General features: G+C 41.3%; 1 protein-coding gene across 1 annotated transcript in view; it reads left to right on the forward strand.

Annotated features, from left to right (window-relative positions):
- The window catches only part of BICRAL (BRD4 interacting chromatin remodeling complex associated protein like), a 73,070-nt gene that overhangs the window by 18,282 nt on the left and 29,859 nt on the right, over positions 1 to 24,929 (forward strand). The window contains exons 2-5 of the mRNA XM_040643489.1: positions 18,468 to 18,513; positions 19,050 to 19,098; positions 19,189 to 19,257; positions 21,913 to 23,592. Of these exons, the coding sequence (XP_040499423.1) occupies positions 18,473 to 18,513; positions 19,050 to 19,098; positions 19,189 to 19,257; positions 21,913 to 23,592 (1,839 nt within the window). The 5' untranslated portion in view covers positions 18,468 to 18,472. The remainder of the gene's footprint in view (positions 1 to 18,467; positions 18,514 to 19,049; positions 19,099 to 19,188; positions 19,258 to 21,912; positions 23,593 to 24,929) is intronic.

Below are 24,929 nucleotides of genomic sequence, written 5' to 3' on the forward strand. Positions count from 1 at the left end.
CCTGCCAGGATTGTGTTAGAAGGGTTAGAACTGCGTGAAGTGCCTGGCAGAGGGAAGGCACTTAGTAAATGTTAGCTATGACAATTTTTAAAAAGATTTTATTTACTTGAGAGAGTGAGCAAGCAAGAGAGAGCACGAGTGGGGGAGGAGCAGAGGAAGAAGCAGACTCCCCGCTGAGCTGGGAGCCCGACATGGGGCTCAATTCCAGGACTCTGGGATCATGACTTGAGCCAAAGGCAGACGCTTGACTGACTGAGCCCCCCAGGTGCCCCTGCTTTACCAATTTTTATTACCTCATGTGCCTTGGTATATCGATTAATAGTAAAAGGGGGTTAATATTACTATAAATATCCATACTAGGATATGTTTATTTTCATGCATACTGTTAATGCTTTCTATGGTTTGGAAAGTTATTTCAGGTGTAGGTCTTGCCTTTCTAGTAAGATTATCAGCTACCTCAGAGCTGGGACATATTATTATATTTGTTTAGCCCTCCAGGACAAGGCTTACCTAATAAATAAATAATCATTTAATCCAGTCCTCATTATCATTAATAAGATAAATTATAATGGTACTGCTTAATATATTATGCTATATTAATGTGCTTTCTTAAAGAAAAATTATATGCATGTTAAGAGAATCATTAACAGAAGTTGCATAAGCTATCATTAGAAGTTTAAAAAAAAGTTAAATAATGACAAACCTTCATAGAGAAATGATTTTACTCAGTGAGGCAAAATCTAAGGACTTAAATATTTAGAGAGGGAAATAGGGTGTTCTTTAGGCAAGATTATGAAGACATAACGAAGCAAGAAAAAATTATTCTAATTTGTCCAAAAGAATGATACTGAATAATGGCAAGAATGGAACTATGGTTCTGTCCTATCTTTTTTTATTGAAGTATAACTGACACTGTTGCATTGGTCTCAGGTGTACAACATAGTGATTCAACAACTCTATTCATTATACTAAGTTCATCACAAGTGTAGCTACCATTCATCACCAGCCAGCACTATTACAGTACCACTGACTATATTCCCAATGCTGTACCTTTTACTCCTGTGACTTATTTCATAATCTGGAAGCCTGTATCCCCCACTTCCCTTCACCCATCTTGCCCATCCTCCCCACTCACGCCCCTTTAGCACCCACCAGTTTGTTCTCTGTATTTATGGGTCTGTTGCTGGCTTTTTGTTTATTCGTTTGCTTTTTTAGAGTCCACATATAAGTGAAATCATATGGTATTTTTCTTTGTCTGACTTCATTTAGCATACTACCTTCTAGGTTCATCCGTGTTGTTGTCACAAATGGCAGGAGCTCAGTAATATTCCATCATGTATGCATGTGTGTGTGTGTTTATATATCACATCATCATTCATCTATCAGTGAGCTTTTTTTTTTTAAGATTTTATTTATTCATTTGACAGAGAGAGAGAGAGAGAGAGAGACAGCCAGCGAGAGAGGGAACACAAGCAGGGGGAGTGGGAGAGGAAGAAGCAGGCTCCCAGCGGAGGAGCCTGATGTGGGACTCGATCGCAGAACACCGGGATCACGCCCTGAGCCGAAGGCAGACGCTTAACAACTGAGCCACCCAGGCGCCCCTATCAGTGAGCATTTAGATTGCTTCCATATCTTGGTTATTGCAGATAATGCTGCAATAAAGATAGGTGTGTTTTCATTTTCTTTGGGTAAATACCCAGTAGCGGAATTACTGGATTGTGTGGTATTTCTATTTCTTTTTTTTTTTTTTTTGAGGAACCTCTGTACTGTTTTCTGTAGTGGTTGTACCCGTTCACATTCCCACAAACATTTCCTGAGAGTTCCCTTTTCCCCACCTTGCCAGCACTTGTTATTTCTTGCCTGTTTTATACTAGCCGTCAGCTCTTGGGCAGTGATCTCTCATGGTGGTTCTGATTTGCGTTTACCTGGTGACCAGTGATGTTGAGCATCTCTCCATGTGTCTGTTGGCAAGCTGTATGTCTTCTTTGGAAAAATGTCTATTTGGATGGGTCTGTCCTATTTTAAATGACCCAGAAGTGATATAAGATAGGGTCAAACTAAATGAAAAGTTTTTATCTCTTTCCTAAGAAAAGGGTTGTGTTGTAGGCAGATGTCTCAGAAGATGGAACTGGGTTCTAAATCATTAGATGGTTTCTCCTAACATCATTCAGTTCTGGCACATGTGACTGCCACCTTGAGAATGATGTGGTTTTAAGTAAATAATAATGATAATGATAATTATTTTATTAAAGAATTATTACTTATTATTATTAACCACAATGAGTTGTCCTTAAAAATAAATTTAGTCTTTTATTCTTAGACCACTGGAGGCTATCTATAAGTTACTTAACTCCCTTGTTTAAGGGTCAGTAATCTCTAGCTGGATAGCCCAGAAGTGAGCGTAGAAAAAGATGTTAATTCAGATGTCATTCAATTCCAAGCACTCATATAAAAACTAGAAAAGTACATGATTTATTTGTGTACCTGTCTTCCACTTTGGATGTTTGGGAGAATGAAGATGTGAATTTTGACTAAGCTTTCCAGAAGATTGTTACATATTTATCGGATGAAATTTGCCTTTGTGTCTCACTCTGGTCCAAAGTTGAGAATTTTGATGAGCTTTTCCACTGCAGTCTTGGGCTTTTTAAGTTATAAAATGTATTCTGTTGCTCTCCACTGGGCATACAAAAAATTAGCTTTACTTGATCTTTCTTACCCAGGGAATTTTTTGATAACTTTGGTGATACTGAGGAGTGTCCTTCTGCACTGTTGAATTGACAGCTTGCTGCTACCATCCTGTGTATGTGGCAGCACCTTCAACATCTTTGCATTGCAAAAGTTTTATCAGTGTTTAGAAATGACCAGTCTGTGCTTAGCAAGTATAAACATAGCTTGTGGATTATATTCAGATATTTAGAATCCCCTTGTTTGTTACTGCATTGAGTTTATTTTCTTCTCATGTTGAACAACTGCCCTGGGCCCCAGCAGTGTGCAAGGGCTCTATGGACTGACCCCTAACAGACTGTGGATAGAACTGTGGGGAGGGGGGCGCCTGGGTGGCGCAGTCGTTAAGCGTCTGCCTTCGGCTCAGGGCATGATCCCGGCGTTCTGGGATCGAGCCCCACATCGGGCTCCTCCGCTGGGAGCCTGCTTCTTCCTCTCCCACTCCCCCTGCTGTGTTCCCTCTCTCGCTGGCTGTCTCTATCTCTGTCAAATAAATAAATAAAATCTTTAAAAAAAAAAAAAAAAGAACTGTGGGGAGGGTAGACCATGAACTTGGATATGAAAAAAATTGCATGTTATTTTCTCTAGACTGCAGTTGAAATTTATCATTTCCTAAATCTATGAATGAAGGCCACAAACCATAGTGGTATTAACAGTGCCTGGGAATTTGTCACTAGTGGAAATATTTTTTTATCCCCTTATGTTTGCAGATATCTAGAAAGATACTGTCTTCTAAATGACAGTAGTTACTAGACTCACCACTAAATCTTATATACTAACGCATTGACAAAGAATCACATATACAACTATATCACAATTTTAAAATATTTTTTATAAATGGATTTTTTTAAATAAATCATTTTTTAAAATCCTACATATATTATGCACCTGGAAATACTACTCCACAAAGAGACCCATAGGCTTCACCAGACAGCCAAGAGGCACACAAAGGGTCAAGAACCTTCCTCCTTCCTTTGCAAGATTTCTTCGTGCAGCCACATCTGGTACCTGGCAGTAGTTGTGGGGTAAACTGCCTCAACTTCTCTCATCCCATTGCTACCTGGGGTTCGTTTTAACTGATGAGCCCTGGGTCCTTCATCTCACTTCAGTGAGTGTCTGTCCTAAAACTGCCAGCTTGGAGAATACTTTTCCGGAAATAGAAAGGTTTTTTGATCATGGACCTACAACTAGTTATGGTCTTTTTTTTTTTTTTTTTTTGGTAAGAATATTAATAAATGCTTTATTTTTTATTGTTTTTATTTAAAATTCTTTTTCATAATAAAGTTTCCATTTTAGCCATTTCAACTACAGTTCTGTGGCATGAAGTACATTCACCATGTTGTGCAACCATCACCACCATCCCTCCCCAGAACTTTCTCATCTTCTCCAGCTGAAACACTGTTCCTTATGGTCTTTTGATAGAAATAAGTATAAATTCTCTTCACATGGCATTTCTTAGGCTTTATCAAAGATTTTACACCAGATAGAAGTTTATATCTCTTAAATGGAATATAGAAAGAGGAGATTAATTCAGCTTCTTTAAAATTCTTTTAGAAACTGAAATCTTGTTTGCAGTAATATGCTCCATGTATTTGTTCGTATTCTTTCTTATGTCATTTTAAAAAAAATATTTCTTCATTTTGGGGGTTTTTATTATTTTTTAAAATTAGGCTCCATACCCAACATAGGACTTAAACTCGGGATCCTGAGATCAAGAGTCCCGTGCTCTACCGGCTGAGCCAGCCAGGCGCCCCTCAAATCATTTTTATGCTTAAAAAATGTTTCTCTCGTTTTCCTCTCCTTAAATAATTGCTTTTGTGTGCACGTCTTCCTTGTGAGTCCACTTTTACAAGAGGGGACCCTGGACATCTCTTGCTTGGTATCATCATTGACTTCGTAAAATGGAATTTTGTTTGTTAATGTTGTTAGTTGTTTTTATAGGGCTTGTTTTTCTTGGAACATACCATAAACCCAAAATATTTTGAATGTTACTCATTGAGAGAGAGAGAGAGCAATGAGAGTCAAGAGTTTGCATAATAACTTTAACCAGATTGCTAATAAATATTTTTTGCTTATAACTACTGCCATTTCAAAGTATCTTTTAAAAGCAGTTCCATACATAGGGACAATAATATATACAAACTACACTGACAGCAATAGTGTCCTGTTATATTTGAGGAAATAGAGAAAGATTCATTAGTTTTTATTTTAGTAGCGTAATTATTACCATGCTGTATTATAGTGAATTCTTGACTGTGGGATGGGAAGGCAAACAGCAGTCCCTTTTACTATTTGTTGTGACTGGTACTGTATAGTAATACCCATTGTTTTTCAAAAGTAGAAAATGTCACATTGATAGGGTTTTTGCTTTTACTTCATTTAAAATGTTCTCTGGAAGAAAACCCCTTTCCCGAGGAAGAACACAAATGACTTAGATACATTTCCATTTCATTTAATAAAAGATACCGTATTTTTCTGAATAAAACTAAAGTCAGGAAAAAATGTCAGCGCAGTTTCTGTTTACCATTCAGGTATTTTGTTTTTATGGAGAGGATGCAAGTATGACTTGCTTTTGGTGCTTCTAGTTTTTAATTCCTATTCCTAAAAGTTTTGCTAATGTGTTTTTGGCTGATCCATGTTCATCTTTACGGGTGGTTAGTTTCAACATTGGCGTTGCTTCCTCTTACTAAGTCAGCTGGTCGTGGAAGCTGAGTCCCTAAATGACCTTTTTTAGTGGAAGAAAGTAATAAATGTGGCAATCGATGATTAAAACAGAAACTCACCTTTTATTTGGAAGTAAAATACAGGAATTCTTTAACTGAAACAGTAGTGTATCCGAAGAGAACTGACTCATCTTTTTAATACATACTATTCTATGTACTGAAGTACTGTGATTTATCACAAAGATAGTTTCAATTTCATTTTACTTAATATTTAATAGCAATCAGGATAGCAGCATTTCTTTGTATCATTTCTCAATCATTTCATGTATATTGTTTTCCATAGTCATTAAAATGCTCAGTCACTCTTAAAACACAGTAAATTATAAAAATGTTTTTGGCAAGGCATCTGTTTTTTTCCTGTATTATAGAGTTGTTTTTCTTTCCTGTAAAGTCCAGTGTTGGTGCCCTCAAAAAGCCAAACGTGGCCGTGCCAGAGACTCTTCGACTTAGACTCTTACTTCTGAGTCTTTTAATGAACGCAACTGTAATTAATGTAATAAATCACTGTCCTAAAGATTTGGGGACTCCAAGGGATTATTTTATATTTATGTTTAGTACATAAATCCCTGTTCGAGAGAGGTTTATTTAATCCTGAATGGATTATTATGGGAGGATACACAGTCTTTTGCCCTATGAATCTTAAAAAATGACACTTTCTTATGCCTGGGGATGGAGTCATCTGATCTGGAGCAGAGATGGGGAGTCAGTTGACTTCTCATGGCTTTTTTACACAGCAGGAATGCCTGGCTAGATACATAAGGGCCCAGCATAAGCCAGCAGATCCTGGGTGATGGACGCCCAGCCCTGCATCCCAAATCCTGTGCTTTATGATGTGAAAAAGTGCTCGTGTGTAGCCTAGCTGCATATTTTTGGAAACTAAATAATCAGGAACTGACATCACCCCTAGAAAATTTAGACCAAAATCTTAATAAAGTAATTCAATAGAGTAAAAACATTTACTAGGCACGTTTACATCAGGCGTTGCACTAAACTCTAGTAATACAAAGATGGAATGAAACTGCCTCAGCTTTCGTGGAACTTGTAAGCTAACGAGGGGATCAGAAAAACAAAGTTTTGTCACACACCTGTCAGATGCTAGTAACACATCAGACGTGCTCTGGGGATACAAATGAGTGAACAATTAAATTTTGCTTGGGATTTAAAAAAAAAATAGAGGCAGTGCAGTTTTACTCAAAGCCTTAAAAAATAAGCAGGCATCGTCAGTTAACTACTTGGAGGTGGGTGGGAGGGTCTTTTCAAAAGATAGGTGCAAAGCCAAAGAATTTAAGAAGTGATGTAGTAAGTTCCGGAATGGTCAAAATGGCAAAGAGCCAAGGGGTGGGTTAGAGGTTCAGAATGAAGCTAGATCCTATTATAATGAGCCAGTATTTCCAGTTCACTGATGTCAAAAAAACATGCAGTGTAAGTCGCTCAGCTTTGGGATGGTTGACTTACTTATATTTACATTCAAATACATTGCTCTTCCTCAGTATTCTCAAAGCACTCTAGACTCTTTTTGCTTAAATTTGGGCCGTTCTTTAGATGAGAGCAAAAGATCAGCATAATGAAGATAATCAGAGCAATGACTGATCACTATCAAAAGACATGGTTATGGCTTTTAGAATTCTTGCTAGAGCCGCCCGAAGACCGCCCAAAGGTTGTCAGGGAAGAATTCACAGAGGTAGACTCAAGCTAAATTTTGAATAATGGATGGGATTTGAATAGATATGGAAGAGGAAGAAGAGCATTTCAGGTAAGAAGATTGTCTGCTGGGGGCAGGAGAGTGGCAGTTGGGCTAGAATAGAGTGTAGGGAAATAGCGGGAAATGACTTTAGCCCCATTGTGCATTCTAGGCTTAAACAGAACTATTTTCCACTTTAGATTGTTCTTGCATAGGAATAACCTAGTCTCCAAAATAAGCATACTTTCTTGGAAAACTGAAGTAGGTTTCAGGGAAAAGGGAACGAGCACACTTTCCCTGGTGTGCCTGATCCTATTGGAGGTTTTGCCATCTTGTGGCCTACATATTGGAAAGGGTAATAGATTTAGAAAAATGTTCACTGACAACAACGAGATATCACCTCATACCTGTTAGAATGGCGATTATAAAAAGACAAGGGGCGCCTGGCTGGCTCAGTCAGTAGAGCATGTGACTCTTAATATCGGGGTTGTGATTTCGGGCCCCATGTTGGGTGTAGAGATTACTGAAAAGAAAAATCTTTAAAAAAAAAAAAAAGAGTTGGCATGGATGTGGACAAAGGGAATCCTGGTGCACTTCGGTGGAAACGTAAATTGGTGCAGCCAATATGGACAACAGTATGGAGGATGCTCAAAAAATTAAAAATAGAGCCACTATATGACCCAGCAATCCCAATTCTAGAAATATATCTGAAGGAAATGAAATCACTTCTCTCTCTCTCTCTCTCTCTTTTTTAAGATTTTATTTATTTATTTGACAGAGAGAGTAAGAGAGCACAAGCACGGGGAGTAGTAGAGGGAGAGGGAGAAGCAGGCTCCCCGCTGGGTGGGAGCCCAATGCGGAGCTTGATCTTAGGACCCTGGGATCATGACCTGAGCCGAAGGCAGACACATAACCATCTGAGCCACCCAGGCGCCCCTGAAATCACTGTCTCAAAGAGATATCTGCATCCCCCCTGTTCATTGCAGCATTATTCACAATAGCCAAGATATAGAAACAACCCAAGTGTCTGTCAATGGATAAATGGATAAAAAAATTGTTTTACACACACACACACACACACACATACATGCAATAGAATATTATTCAACCATAAGAAAGAAAGACACCCGGATGAACATTGAGGGCATAAGCATAAGCCAAGTGAAATAAGTCAGACAAAGATCAGCAAATACTGTGGTCTCACTTATAGGCAGAATCTAAGAGTCAGACTTGGGGAAACATAGTCAGCTGGTGGTTGCCAGAGGCTGGGGGCTGGGAAATGGGGAGAGGTTGGTCAATGGGTACAGACTTTCAGTTATAAGATGAATAAGTTCTGGGGACCTAATGCATAACATGGTGACCGTAGTGTATTATATACTTGAAATTTGTTAAGACAGTAGATTTTGAGTATTCTCACCACATAAAAAAAAATTGGTAACTATGTGAGGTGATGGAAATGTTAACTAACCTTATTGTGATAATCATTTCACAATATACACGTATATCAAATCATCACACCACACATTAAACTTACACTTATATCTCAGTGAAGCTGGGGGTAAGAAAGAAAAAATTTTTTAAGATTTTATTTATTTATTTATTTATTTATTTATTTATTTATTTGACAGAGAGAGACAGTGAGAGAGGGAACACCAGCAGGGGGAGTGGGAGAGAGAGAAGCAGGCTTCCCGCCGAGCAGGGAGCCCGATGCGGGGCTCAGTCCCAGGACCCTGGGATCATGACCTGAGCCGAAGGCAGATGCTTAACGGATGAGCCACCCAAGTGCCCCAACATCTGAAAAATCTTGATAGAATATATATATATTCTAGAACATATATCCCATTAGGAATTATGAAATTTCAGTGTTGACTGTCTCTGGGAAATTGTAAATTTGTCAGGATTAATCTAGAATTTTGTGAGTTTTTGCAAGGTCTTTGGGAACACAATCTTTGCATAAAATGCAGCTGTGCTGTATTTAAAACCTGGATATTTATTCACTATTTCTTATACTTATGTGCTATTTGCTGGGGATATGCAAATGAATCTGACAAGATCCGTGCTTCTGAGGGTAGCACAGTAATACTCTTATACTGTTAATTTCTAGATGACGGTCTATTAGTAACATTTAAATTTGAAGTCCGTCTAGTCCGTTAGTCCACTATAACTGAGCCATAACATAATACTCACAGACTTTCCCACCCCGAGCTATGCAGTGTGCATTAAGAGCAGCCTGCATTGCTGCGGGGTTTCATTACTCTCAGAGTTAGGTGCCTCTTGAACCACCCGGGCTCTGAATCTAAATTCAGCAAATACTTTTGGGACCCCGCCAACACTCTCTTTTGACGTCCTCCTTTGTTTAGACCTGGGACCCCCAAGCCAGCCACACAATTGGCAACTCAGATTGAAGGAAGATGTAGAAGAGAGGTCTGGAAAGGTTTTCCCCAGGACCATCTTTGCATCAGTCAGACAATGTGTGCACACGTCTTCTGTCTATTGATTCCTAGTGGATCTTAAGATCTTGAGAGGTTTTTTGTTGTTCTTTGTTTTTTTGTGGTTTTTTTTATATTTTTTAAAGATTTTATTTATTTGAGAGCGAGAATGAATTAAGATCTTGAGAGGTTTTTTGTTGTTCTTTGTTTTTTTGTGTTTTTTTTTTATATTTTTTAAAGATTTTATTTATTTGAGAGAGAGAATGAAAGAGAGAACATGAGAGGGGGGAGGGTCAGAGGGAGAAGCAGACCCCCTGCTGAGCGGGGAGCCCAATGTGGGACTTGATCCTGGGACTCCAAGATCATGACCTGAGCCAAAGGTAGACACTTAACCAACTGAGCCACCCAGGCGCCCCGATTTTGAAAAGTTTTTAGCAAATATGTTTAGCACAATTTTTATGAGCCCTGAAGTTTTTCAGTGTGTTTATTTCTGGACGATTTTAGAATCTGTTCACCCGATTTTAGAATCAGACCACCCGAGATTATTTTCTCAGACCCCAGTTTGAGAAACACTCATTTGTATGGTTAATGATTCTATAGTCAGTAAACGTAAGGTTATCGTCACTGTGTTGGAATTTATCTTAAAGAAGTTTGATATTTTTTTTAAGCTTTTTTTATGTATTTGAGAGAGAGAGAGGCAGATAGTGACAGAGATAGTGAAAGAGAGAGCAGGAGTGGGGAGGAGAGGGATAAGCAGCACCCCCTCTGCCCCGAGCAGGGAGCCCGATGCGGACTTGGTCCTGGGACTCCAGGATCATGACCTGAGCCGAAGGCAGACGCTTACTGACTGAGCCCCCCAGGATCTACGGATCCTCGGGTTTTCATTTTCAGATTGGCCACCGTTGGTGATCGTTCTGTCACCACACACAGCAAACCATTGCATTCTGGGGGGCGCCTGGGTGGCATAGCGGTTAAGCGTCTGCCTTCGGCTCAGGGCGTGATCCAGGCGTTATGGGATCGAGCCCCACATCAGGCTCCTCTGCTATGAGCCTGCTTCTTCCTCTCCCACTCCCCCTGCTTGTGCTCCCTCTCTCGTTGGCTGTCTCTATCTCTGTCGAATAAATAAAAAAAATAAAAAAAAAAAAAAACCATTGCATTCTGGAAGTTGGATAAGTTAAATAGTTTTCAAACTTTTTTCTCCTAGTTGAATAAGAATTGAGTCACTCACATGAAAGGGAGCAGTGGGTGTATCAGAGTGTCTCCACCACCACCATTTAGGCCTTCAAGAAAGCTCCTGGACACCTTAGAGAATCCTAGGTCTCCAGGGAACAAAGTTTAACAAATCATAGCTGTGGCTGTTAACTTTCATTTAGGGATGGAAAAATGGGCCCTGAGAGATTGGAGCTTGTCGGTAGTCACACAGTAGTTATTGTCAGATATCTAAAACAAGTCGTTTGACTTCCAGATTCAGTGTTCTCTCCCATATGTCCCCCGCCTCTGTAAAGCCTTGCCAGACTTGGCCCTGACCCCCCGAGGTGAGCCACTCTTCCCCCCATGGCATAGCACATTTTGTAGCTAGCTGGATTGCTATTATGTGAGGTTGGTTTCTGCCCTACCTTATTCTAAGTAGGAGTTAAAGCAGCTTTAAGGCCTTCAAATTCTGCATTTCGTGAGCTGAAGCAAGGCCAAATATTGCCTACAGTAATGATCATCTTTTCTGATGGACGAGTTTTTCAGTTCCCAAGTTTTTCTTCTAATAATATTTCTTAGTCTTTTCTACCTTCTCTTCATTGCTGCTAAAAGGCTAAAGCCAGTGATAAAATGCAGGAAGTTCTTTGTTGAAGAATAACTGAAAAACTTAGAGCCCATCTGTGAAGTTTGACCGCTTCTTCTTATTGCAAAATGGGTATAATTGTGAAAATACCGTCATGGTTTTTTTCTAGTAAAGTGTTCTGTTATTTCACCCAAAAAAAGCCCAAGGTCTTCACCTGAAGAAGCTTGAAACCCCTGCCAAAAACTCTTAGCATTTGTCACATTACATTGTAATAAACTATTGAATGTCTCTCTTTCAGAAGAAAGTGAAGTCAGGAACCATGCCAGAAGGTTTCACAATGTCTTGCGATTATAAAATTTAATAGCCCCTAACAATTACAGTAGAGTAAAAGGAGGAAGGTGAGAATACTTTTTATCTTAGTTGACGAACAGCCTGGCTAAGTGGCTGTTTTATGGCATAGCTTTTTCTCATGACGCTCATTGGAAAATCATTTGCTAAAACACAATAATTCACTTTTCAGCGTTGCTTTTACAGTCCTACAAAAATATTAAGTGTGTTTACATTTATTGTTACATTTTATGTCACGGTCATTTGATGTTCCCAGCCTTAACACAGTACCTGGCACATAGGACGTGCTAAATGTTTACTAAATGAGTCATGAGTATTGTTTTCATCCACTGACCAACTTTATTAAAGATTGGAATTAAAGAAGAAGCTTTCCTCCTTCCCTAAGCTGTTCTTTGGGGTAAAAAACAAAAGGAGGCATAGATAAAACTGTACAGTCCTCTCCCCACCCCCCCCTTTCAGTATACTCTGATCTCATAATTCATGCCAACTAACTCATATAAACTGTTGTTACCTCCTAAAGTGATTTTTTTCAAATCTTAAACATGACCGTAGGGCCAAGATGGAGGGATGGGAACTGGATTTACCTTCCTGCATGAAAAAAAGTTAAAAATAAGATAAAATGTATTAAACAGTGGCTTTGAGACATGGGAAATCAGGCAGCATGGACAGGGACTCCTGAGAAATGGCAATGGATGAGGTGAGCCCTATTTATAATTGCCCCAGCACACTGTCTGGAGAGAGCTGCCAGATCACAGCATAGGGAATGGGACGCCAGATGGAGACTGACCATCTTCCAGGGTTGAGCTGATGGAGTTGGTAGGTGAAAGTGGCTAAAACACGTGGCAGAGTACCGGAGACGAGAGCACTGCCCACAGAAAAAACCCCTGAGTCCTCAGCTGATGACTGGTCAGTACGTGGGGTGTGGGGGAGAGACCCAAGTCCTGGGAGAGAACCACCCAAAAAGGTTAGAGGAAACAACACTCGGAGCACAATTGCTATGAGTCCTGAAGTTTTTCAGTGTGTATATTTCTGGATAACTTTAGAATCTGTTAATGTTTCTTAAACTTGGGAACTCAGACCACCCAAGATTATTTTCTCAGACCCGAGTTTGAGAAACATTACTTTGTATGGTTAATGATTCTATAGTCAGTAAACCTAAGGTTGGGCAAGGGTGGGGTTGAGGGCGGGGGGGAGGGCAGAGGGAGAGGAAGAAGCAGACAGTCCGATGAGTGGTGAGCAGGGAGGCCCACGTGGGGCTCGACCCCAGGACCCCGAGACCACAACCCGAGCTGAAGGCAGACACCCAACCAACTGAGCCACCCAGGTACCCCTTACAGAAGTTTGATATGTTTATCAAACAATATTTATCCAGGGCAGAAAATGGTTTGTGTTCCTACCCGTGAGAGTGCAACAATCCTTGTAATTCATGAGACATCAAGTGAAGTACTCATCAGGTGAAGAGTATTGCCTCGGGATAGGGCAAAATTAGTCCTAGAGATTGACAAAACTTAAAAGCAAGCCTCAAGAGGCTCAAATGATTTATAAGTAACTTAATTGAGGGGCGCCTGGCTCAGTCGGTTAAGCATTCAACTCTTGCTTTCAGCTCAGGTCATGATCTCAGGGTCGTGGTGGTATCGAGCCGGCACTGGGGTGCGGAATCTGCTTGGGATTTTCTCTCTCTCCCACTGCCTCTGCCCCTCCCCCCATTCCCTCTTTCTCTAAAATAAATAAATAAATCTTTAAAAAAATGTAAGTAAGTTAATTGTGTCCTAGACAAAATTCAAAAATATCTATAGGGATGCAAAAATATCCAGTACTCAATAACATAAAATTAACAATGTCTGGCATCCAATAAAAATTTCTCGGGTATGTAAAGCAGCAGGAAAATACCACCAATAATGAAGACCAAAAAAAAAAAAAAAATCAATCAATAGAAACAGACCCAGACATGATAAAAATGATAGAATTAGCGGAGAAGGACATTAAATATTTATCACTATTTTTCTTAAGTTCAAGAAGGTAGAGAAAAGTTTGAACATACTGTAATGTACACACTGTTCTGTACCTTTTTCCTTTCTTTAAATTATAATTTTTTTAAGAATTTTTATTTATTTGAGAGAGAGAGAGCACAAGCGGGAAGGAGGGACAGAGAGAGAGGGAGAAGCAGGCTCCCCAGGGAGCCCGATGCAGGGCTCCATCCCAGGACCCTGGGATCATGACCTGAGGCCAAGGCAGATGCTTGACTGACTGAGCCCCCGAGGTGCCCCTGTACCTTTTTCCTTTGACAATGTGTCTGTCCTAGTCAGTTTGTATAACGCTTCCCCATTGATTTTAACGGCTGTGTAGTATTCCACTATGTGGGTAAACCAAACTGATTGAACAATTCTCTCATCAAGGACATCTAGGGTTTTTTTTTTAATATTTTAAATCAAGTTATAATTTATATACCATAAAATTCACCCTTTTAAAGTGTACAGTTCAATGATTTAATTCCAGAACATTTTCATCATCCCAAAAAAGAAACCCCGTGCCCGTGACATCTAGGTTTTTTACAGTCTTTTATTAAAAGNCAGGAATGCTGCACTGGATATTCTCATACACATAGACTTTCATACATGTGCAAGAATATCTGTAGGACAAATACCTGGAAATAATTTGCTAAGTAGAGGGTTTGGGCACCTAAAATTTTGAAAGATACTACTAAATTGTCCTCCCCGGAGGTTATGGAGTTTACACTCTCACTAGCAAGGCATAAAAGTTCCCATTTCCCCACTTACCAGTCAGCATAGTCCTTCACCGAACCTTTTTATCTTTGCCAGTCTGATAAGTAATAGTATCTCACTGAAATTTTAATTTATATTTCTCTTATTCAAACTGAGATTGATTATTTTTATATGTTTAAGGGCTACTTTCCTTTTTTAATGAACTTATCATTATGTTCATTTAAGGAACTTATCCTTTTTTGGGATGATGATAATGTTCATACCCATTGATTTTCTGCAGCGTCACTATTTTTCTTGGTTATAGGAGCTCTTTATGTATTAGGGAGAAAAACTTTCTGTGATATGAATTGGGAGTATTTTTCTCACTTAGGTTTTTTGGAGTTTTTTTAGTCTTTGACTTTGTTTACAGTTTTTTTTTTCCTTTATCATGCAGAATTTAAAAATTTTATGTCATCAAATTTGTCAATGTTTTATACTTCTGTATCTTGTGAAAGACTTTCCATACTCCAAGATTATTAAAAAACAGGGGCACCTGGGTGGCTCAGTCATTTAAGCATCTGCCTTCGACTCAGGTCATGATCCTGGGGTCCTGGGATCGAGCCCCGCATCAGACTCCCTGCTCAGCAGAGAGCCTGCTTCTCCCTCTTCCTGTGACTGCTGCTCCCCCTGCTTGTGCTCTCTCACTCTCGCTTGCTCGCTCTCAAAGAAATAAATACATAAATAATTTTTTTAAAAACGGTTATAAAAAACAATACCTCAGGGCGCCTGGCTGGCTCAGTTGGAGGAGTGTGTGACTCTTGATCTCAGGGTTGTGAGTTTGAGCCCCATGTTGGGTGTAGAGATTAAACTTCTTTTAAAAATTTATCCCGTGTGTTATGCTAGTATTTGAAGGTTCTCCTCCCCTCGCTACCCCCATTTAACTGTTTGATCCATCTAGAATTTATTTTTGTGTAAGATATAAAGTATGGATCCACCATCTTCTCTCCATACAGCTAACATCTTTCCCCCACTGTTTTAAAATGTCACTTTTATACTGTGTCCTCTTGATTAAAAGCTGTTATTCAAAGTGTTGACTCAGATAAGGACAATTTTAATAGTAGCTTTAATTTTTTAAGATTGGTAATCAGAGGGCACCAGGGTGACTCAATCAGTTAAACGTCCAACTCTTGATCTCTGCTTAAGTCTTGATCTCAGGGTCATGAGTTCAAGCTCCATGTTGGGCTCCACCCTGGGCATGGAGCCTACTTTAAAAAAAAAAAAAAAAAGAAGTGGTAATCAGGTGTCTGGGGTAGTGATTTCTGACCTCTTGGGATGCCTGCCAGGATTCTGTAAGAACTACAGTCTCCTACAGTCTGTGACAAATCCTACTGTCATAAGCTGCTGTCATGGAGGGGAATGTGTCTTGCTCACGTGTGTTGAGCCAAGTAGTTTTTAACCATTGATCTAGGGGTTTTCCCTAAGAGGGGGACTCCTCTTTCCACGTTATCAATTTCACTTGTGGCCAGAGGCCCACTTAGTGATTCCAGGGTTGTTACTTTAAGGAGGAAAGAGTCTCAGAAAGGAAAGGGAGAACCTTTCCAAAGAGAACCGAACTCTTCACTTTTGAAGTGGTTAGTTTCTGATGCTCAGGTTGTCTTCCCACTTCCGAATTATTGTCAGTTCTTGCACCCCTCCTTTGGTAAATTTACAACTTTGGCGGGCCGTGTGTCCTCCTGGGGGAAAGAACTGCTGGATTAGGCGGAGGATGACTGTGTTTTGGCCGTACATAGAGCTGGAGACATGGGGATAGGATTCATCTCTTTTAATTTGAAACTGTTTAAAGTCAGAAAAGAGTGTGGCCCTTTAAAAAGTAGAATTCTCAGGGTACCTCTGACTATAAAGGCTCATGGAGTTCTAACCAAAGGAGGCTAGAGGCAGAGGCCTGTCTGGTAGGACAGATGCCACTGATTGGGACAGATATCCCTGGGGAGCGGTCTGTTTGAGCAGCCCGTACGGTTTGATAGGGGAGGGTCCACAATGGCTGTTAATTTCATCCAGTATTATAAAATTGTTCTCTTATTTGTGCTACTCAAAGAGTAGCTTGTCACTTCAAACATTGGCAAATGTTCTTTGCCTGAAAGTCCCAGTGGCGGTGACACCTTGGTAGAGTGACTGATGCTGACTTCCTTTCTCAGTTTGTTACCCTTAGGGGTCTCCTCTGCTGGGAGCTTGTACAGGTATAAAATAATGAGGGAAGCGGGGATAGTTGTGAAAGGTGGTTTTGGTAGTTTTCACTTACATTTTTCATAGTTTGTTCCAGAAACTGTTAAACACTGTAAAAAATAATTTACAAAGGGTATAGTGGGACACCATTTAAAAAGTCATGTCGAAGTAAAGAAATAATATCACTTTATAGGCTTAATGATATGTCGAAATTCCCTCATTTATTTCGTGTGATCGTGATATATGGGAGACAGGCTTGTGGCACAATAATGGGCTATGGCCGGTGCGATTCTGCCATATTAAGTGTCAGCATTTAAGGGAAGCTGTTCCCACAGACTTCTGTATATCTGTTTGATGATAGTTTCCTCGCTTTTCCTTCCTGTGACATTTTCCCTGCTCAGAAGTACGGTCGGGCTAGCATGTTCCTTTGTAACCCCACGTCTGAGTCCTCAAAGCAGATTTCACCTGGCCTGCTGTCCCTTTCACAGTTTTAGCCTGGAGGTTACCCTTGGATCAGCTTTCCCCCCTCTTCTTCCTCCTGTCTCACTGGTCATCTCGCCTCTCCACCAGAGTTCCACTCATATGGCTTCTGATCACCCCAGGCCATTCAGCAACTGAACGAATTCACACACACACCCGCGCCCCCGCCCAACGGGAAGGTCTCACATCGGGGGGATACTTACCCCTTCCAGACCCTTCCTGGAGGAAGCAAGTTTCCGTCCATATGGCAGGAGCCAGTTTTATACTTGTTTGGCCTTGTGACCGATAGGATGGGGAGTTTGGGGGAACTGGAGAAGAGATGACACTTTTAACCAAGAAAAAACATTGAGTAGAAATTATCCCTTCTGCCTGCTTCGGGCGTGTCCCTCTTCTGGGCATCTCTTCAGGATTTCATTCCTCCGTCCAACTGCCGTTCACAACTGCCCTTTCCAACTGCTCCAGAACTCTTGGCCCCGGCATTCCGTGATGTAAATTATTCCACGCATGGCTCGAAATGGGTGCGAAGCAGTGTTGCCAGGTGTCGGATCGCTAGTGTAAGTTTACCGGATCTCGGGGGAGGGAGGAGAAAGGGGGAGAACTGCTCTTGGAACTCGTCCAGCTGTTATTGTTTCAGCCAGAGCACAGTAATCGCGCTGGCCGCTGGCCGAGCTCGGTGCTGTCGGTGGCTGGGGAGAGCGGGAGCGTGGGGTTCGGCGCTGGGGGCTGTTGGGGGTTGAAGATTTTCTGCTTTAAAGATTCTAGCGATGGGGTATAGATTGTCTGGAGTCAAACAGTTGGCCGTGCTGCTGCCCCGGGGAGGAGCCTGGGACCTCGGGCCGAGCGTGGGGCAATCCTGCTTGGGGCTATGGTGTCTCCTCTGTCTCAAAATGTAGGGAGAACCGGCTTTTCTGTTTTTGTAAAGAGAGCCAGAATATGGCAAGAAATCTAGATTGCTCGCCGTGTTTGGAAACAGTCAGTCATAAAACGCAACAGGCCTCTGAATACATGAGATTTTTTTTTCTAAAACAAAAATATTACTTCTCCCCTTTTTCATGATACATTTTGAGGAAGTTGCTGTTCCTGGTTTACAGTCCCTTTGGGGAGTCTGTGTGGGCTGCCAGCTACCTTGGATTTATCTAGATTCCTTTTTGACTTGTAAGTTAAGGGTTTGCGTTCAATAAAAACAATTTAAAGTGAATATTTAGTCTCCCGAATGACCACAAAATTTTAAAAATCCCATTAAAAACAAGCAGTTAGAGAAAAAAACATACATGAATCACACAGTTACTTGCTAGGAAAGTAAAGAGTGTATTTTGATGTATCGATGCTCCTGGCTTTCATCTGCTTTGCTAACCAGCACTTTCTTTATTCCTGTTCTTATAGTTGTCATGGATGATGATGATGACTCGTGTCTCCTTGATCTTATCGGGTAAGATGCTCATTCCAAAATCAGGGTAAATCAAACGTGTGAGGTTTGCTGTACTAAAACAACCTAATAAGCATATGAAAAACTGGATAGGTTTTTGGGGTGCCGGCTGGCTCAGTCGGTGGAGCATGTGACTCTTGATCTCGGGGTCATGAGTTCAAGCCCCATGTTGGCAGTAGAGATTTTTTTTAATTAAAAAAAAAAAAAGGTGGGTTTTTAAAATGAAAATCAACAAGAATATGGATTAGCAAATAAAGAGACAAAAATATTTGGATAGGATAGGATTCATAATATATTAAATTTACCTTCTAACAAATCCCAGGAGGCAGACATGAGTGATAATAGGAAATGGAACATCATGAAGAAATCAGTAATAAAACAACAACAACAAAAAACCCTATTAATAAAATTGTTTAAAAATAGGGAGAGAATTTTATTCAAGCTAATACGTCATTTTCTTCTTACCCTAGTGAAAATGAATCCCAAATATAGGTCACGTATTTATTTGCTGTTTTCCTTTCTTTGTTGCTGTTTTCCAGAGACCCACAAGCATTGAACTATTTTCTACATGGACCTAGTAATAAATCTGTAAGTCATACTTAGAACATCACAGATATAAATTTTGTCTCTTCTTTACAGTTAAAGTAATCTCACCTTATCGAATTTGTACCTTTGCAGAGCAATGATGACTTGACTAATGCAGGATATTCTGCAGCCAATTCAAATTCGATTTTCGCCAACTCCAGTGTGAGTATTGGAAACGGAATCTAGCGATAAAGTGTTTGTGTCTCATTGGTGGCTTGTGAATCGAGGCTTTCATTGCCTTTGGATCTTGATGAGAGTTACTGCCTTGTCTTCTGTAATTGACACGGAGGGAGGATCTGCTGAATGATGTTGGCATTGTCTCCTTTCACTTCGTCGATTCCGATAAGCTATATATGAGATTTCCTTTGCCATTTGACTCCAAAATGTGATAACCTAAGAAAGTCACATTAGAAAGTTTTAGACCTTTCACAAAGCTTTAACTAAATTATTAATTGTAGTCACTTACTAATCATACTAATCATCTGATCACGTTAGCGTGGTTAACCACATCGATCCGCCGGTAACCCCGTGGAGTGGGTTCTGTTACGATCTGCATTTGCACCTGAAGGAGCTAGAGCACAGAGAGGGTAGTAGCCACTCACAAGTCTGCAGCCGGGGGTTGCAGAGCTAGGATTCGCCCTCGGGTGGCCCACTCTTGATCCCATATTCTCAAGCTCTAGGAGCATCTAGACAAGAAACCTGACCTCTGGGGGATAGGGAAGTCCTGCTTGCAGACTACATGCGGATACCTGTGGCTAAGCCTGTGTTCCTTTCATCTTTTCAAGTGCCTTCTTCTATCGCAGACGGTAGCCCAGAGTCAGACTGCCCAGGTTTGAGTCTTCACTCTACCGCTTACTAGCCATGTAACCTTGGATCTATCACTCCGTCTCTGTAAGGTTCAGAAACCAGGAGAATAATAGAACTACCTCCTAGGTTGGTTAACATTAATTGACTAGTCCGTGGAAACCACTTGGTGCAGTGCTCAATAAATGTTAACTTACCAGAAGGGCCTTAATTTTCTTCATCTATAACACAGAGTAGTATTCGGAAGGTCCTTGGGAGTGCACAGTTCTTTCAAGTATTTGAGTGTGTGTAAGGTAGGTCGGATCGTATCATGCGAGACACCTCCACATGCTAGGGGAGGCTTTAAAGTCACAACACCGATCTCCTATAAGGCTTGTGAACCAGGAGCATTTCTGAAATTCATTCTGAATAATAACTTCATGTGGTACCATTAAGCCCATAAAGTAGATATTTAGCCTGTCCCTCAACGTTAATGATTTTTATTTACCAACCCTTCCCCTTCCATGTGAGTATTAATTCTAACTTTTCAGACTGCTTCATTCAGTATGTATGTATTGGGTATTTTTATTACATCATGTCAGGTATAGTAGAAATATTTTTAAAGCTCTGAAAAACATGGCTGATCAAACTTATGGTCTGTTAGTTTGCATGTTATAAAAACACTAAACTGTGTATGACCACTGTGGAGATGCCCATGGTTGTCTAGGTACTGAACTGTAAAACAAAAAACAAAAAACAAAAACAAAAACACACCACCTTGCTTTCAGTTGCTTTCCCCACACCCTTTCAAATGACTGTTTAAGTCCTGCCACGTTGGTCCCACTTCAACTGATGGTTGATTGAGGGTCAAATGAACTAGTCTTGGCTTTTCTACCAAGTTCTTCCCATCATCTGGCCCCCAACACCTTATTTGCCAAGAGCTCAGAATCTCTACAGTTTTACAAGTTGGAACTCTTATTCTTCACTGACCTGTTTTTGATTTTTTTCTCTTCTTTTTTTAAATTTTCAATTGTGTTTAAACATTTACGAAATACACCAGATCATCACCATTTTAAGCATACAGTCCAGTAGTGTGAAGTACATTCATATCACCTCCACCTTATCTTAAATAGCTGTTGATTCCATATATTTCCTTTTATAATCTTGACCTGTCCCCCCAAAACCAGCTGGACGGTGGAGTGTATCTTATTTATCACGTTCAGTTCTCTTCATATGCCTGTGTTGTCCCTAGTTGGAATGCCCATTCCTAAGGGCTCCTTTAAGGACAGAAACTCACACAGAAGTGGGTGCTTGATAAATAAACTATTGATGGACTTTTATTTTTGAATAGAACACTGAAGTAGTTTTGAAAGCGTCATGATAGGCTGATTCCTTCTAAGAAATCAAACGACCATTCACTCATTTTATGTGGGAAGCTTGTTTTTGTCTCGACTAGTCTTGCCTGGGGTGTTAGGGGTTAGAACTAGGGGTGGGGGTCTGAGAAGCCTCGAAAGAGAGGGCTAACTCTGGGCTACCTTCTAGACCTCTAACAGAACAATACCCAGAACGCCCAAAACTCACTCGGACTCCCATCGTACAGAGGACCAGCCATGGCCATCTCCTGGATACACACGCACCCTGGGCTGAGTCCCACTCAAGCCCTGGTCTGGGGGCAGTTCTGAAAAATCAAATGTGTGCCAGTATCTCAAAAAATGAAGCTAAACTCCAGGTAGTCATCAGTATGTTCCTGCTATTTATCTATTTTCAATAAAATATTTTACCAGAGCAATGAATGCGTACACTTAACAGAAGCAATGTCAGACATTACTGAGGAAATAGAAATAGCAGAATAAGCGGAGCACTTTGGAGAGTCGTGCCTGAAAAGCAGACTGTTAGGCTTTATCCTATTCAAAAGGGAGGTGCTTTTTACTATTATTGTTTGTTTGCTTGGTTTTTGGTTTTATCGCTTGTTTGTTTTTAAGAATCTCTTTCGAAGGTTCGCTATGCCAGGTAACACACTGCTTATTGTTGTAGAATGCTGATCCTAAGTCATCCCTCAAAGCTGTAAGCAACCAGCTTGGAGAAGGGCCCAGTGATGGACTGCCACTCTCAAGTAGCCTTCAGTTTCTGGAAGATGAACTTGAGTCTTCTCCTCTTCCTGATCTCAGTGAGGACCAACCTTTCGACATTCTTCAGAAATCCTTGCAGGAGGCCAATATCACTGAACAGACGTTGGCCGAAGAGGCATATTTGGACGCCAGCGTAGGGTCAAGCCAGCAGTTCGCACAAGCTCAGCTTCATCCTTCTTCATCAGCATCCTTTACTCAGGCTTCTAATGTTTCAAATTACTCAGGTCAGACGTTGCAGCCTATAGGGGTGACTCACGTGCCTGTGGGAGCATCGTCTGCAAGCAATACGGTGGGTGTGCAACATGGCTTTATGCAACACGTGGGGATCAGTGTTCCCAGCCAGCATCTGTCTAACAGCAGTCAGATTAGCGGCTCTGGTCAAATACAGCTAATTGGGTCATTTGGTAATCAACCTTCCATGATGACTATTAATAACCTAGATGGATCCCAAATCATACTGAAGGGCAGCGGGCAGCAAGCCCCCTCAAATGTGAGTGGAGGGCTCCTGGTCCATAGACAGACTCCTAACGGCAACTCATTGTTTGGGAACTCCGGTTCCAGCCCGGTGGCACAGCCTGTCACCGTTCCGTTTAACAGCACAAACTTTCAGACATCTTTGCCCGTGCATAACATCATCATTCAGAGGGGTCTTGCGCCTAATTCAAATAAAGTCCCAATTAATATCCAGCCAAAGCCTATCCAGATGGGTCAGCAGAATACGTACAATGTGAACAATTTGGGAATACAGCAGCACCACGTTCAACAAGGGATCTCTTTTGCCTCTGCCAGCTCACCCCAGGGCTCCGTAGTTGGTCCGCACATGTCTGTGAACATTGTAAACCAACAGAACACAAGAAAACCAGTCACCTCACAGGCAGTGAGCAGTGCCGGGGGTAGTATCGTTATTCATTCTCCCATGGGCCAGCCTCATACACCCCAAAGTCAGTTCCTCATACCCACAAGCCTTTCCGTCAGTTCCAACTCGGTACACCACGTCCAGACCATAAATGGGCAACTGCTTCAGACTCAACCTTCTCAGCTCATCTCCGGCCAAGTGGCCTCAGAGCATGTCATGTTGAACAGAAACTCTTCCAACATGCTCAGGACCAACCAACCGTATTCTGGGCAGATGCTGACCAACCAGAATGCCACCGTCCAGTTAGTGTCTGGGCAGACGTTTGCCGCCTCTGGAAGCCCAGTGATAGTCAATCACGCCTCTCCTCAGATCGTCGGTGGACAGATGCCCTTGCAGCAGGCGTCGCCAACCGTGTTACACCTGTCCCCCGGGCAGAGCAGCGTCTCCCAAGGAAGACCTGGCTTCACCCCCATGCCCTCGGTGACCAGCATGGCAGGACCTAGTCGGTTCCCTGTTGTCAGCTCCTCCAGCACTGCCCATCCCAGTCTTGGGTCTGCGGTTCAGTCGGGCACATCAGGATCAAACTTTACGGGAGATCAGCTGACCCAGCCAAACAGGACTCCAGTACCGGTCAGTGTGTCTCATCGTCTTCCAGTTTCTTCTTCCAAATCTACCAGCACCTTCAGTAACACACCTGGATCAGGAAGCCAGCAGCAGTTCTTCTGTCAGGTATGTTTGCTTTATCACGCGCGTGTTTGGAGGATTACGGAGCAGAACAAATGGAATGTGTATTTCACAGAATATCGTTTTCATTCTAGGCTCCCAGTTTATTAACTTCCAGTTTTCACCCTATGATTGGTTACCTTTACTCTTCCTAATTAAAATGCTTTATCTATCCTAGCATTGTGTTTTGGAGTGGGGACTCGAGTCAGACTCGGATTTGACTCTAAGCTTTATGACATAGAGCAAGTCTTAACTTACCTCACTAGACCTAGTTTTCCTCATCAGTGAAATAGACATATACTAGTACCATTCCATGGGGTAATTGGGGCGATTAAATGAGGTAATCCAAATAAAGCGCTTAGTGGAGTCCCTAACAGCAAATAGCAAATACTCAATGAGAGCCCACTGATACATATACTTGAGGAAATGTATTATGGGCATTTAAAATGAAAGCTTAGTGTAGATTATGTACTTACATCATGGAGTAAGCCACTAGGTCATATAACTGTGGGCTGGGCCAAGAACTTGGGGCTGCTTCTTAGGTGCCAACGGGAAAGGCCCAGGGACTCAGTGTGACTCATCAGTGGGTAACTGGCCTGCGCCAGAGGGATGCATATAGAGGGAAGAATCCCAAATTACCATGGGCAACTGGTAAACCCACAGAAGGATTATGTTTCTGAAAAGCATCTCAAATGTCATCAGCTTTCGTTCCCACTGCCCTGCCCCCATCTGCCCGCCGATCCTTGAACTCCTCTAGCTTCTTCTTCCTATTCCTCCTGAGCACGGCCCATCGTTCCAGCTCCACACCCTGCCTTCACCCCTGTGGTTGACCTTCCTTTGTCCTCCTTTTCCACTGCCTTGCTCCTCCACATTTACAAGTATTCAAAAACCTCTCTGTGCCAAGTACATCAGTATATCCTAAGGAAACAAAGATTATTTATGATCAAGGATATCCAATGCATTACTTTCAGTGTCAAAGGTGTATTGTGTGTGTGTTACGAAATAATGCCAGACTTCTAGGAAAGTTAAAGTTGCAAGAATAGTATAAGGAATTTCATATACCCTTCACCAAGATTCCCCAAATGTTAATGTTTTACTACCATTCGTTTTATCCTTCTCTTCCTCTCCCCCTGAACTCACTCTCTATCTCTCATACACACACACACACACACACACACACACACACACACAATTTTGAGAGTAAATTGCAGGCAGAATGCCTCTTTACCCCTAAATATTTTGGACTTCAGTATGTATTTCCTAAAAACGGAGACAGGACTTCGGTGTGTATTTTCTAAAAATGGAGACATTCTTCCATATAACCATAGATTATACAGTTATCA

The sequence above is a fragment of the Ursus maritimus genome, unplaced genomic scaffold (assembly GCF_017311325.1).
Source record: "Ursus maritimus isolate PB19 unplaced genomic scaffold, ASM1731132v1 scaffold_29, whole genome shotgun sequence".
In the NCBI taxonomy this organism is placed as follows: Eukaryota; Metazoa; Chordata; class Mammalia; order Carnivora; family Ursidae; genus Ursus; species Ursus maritimus.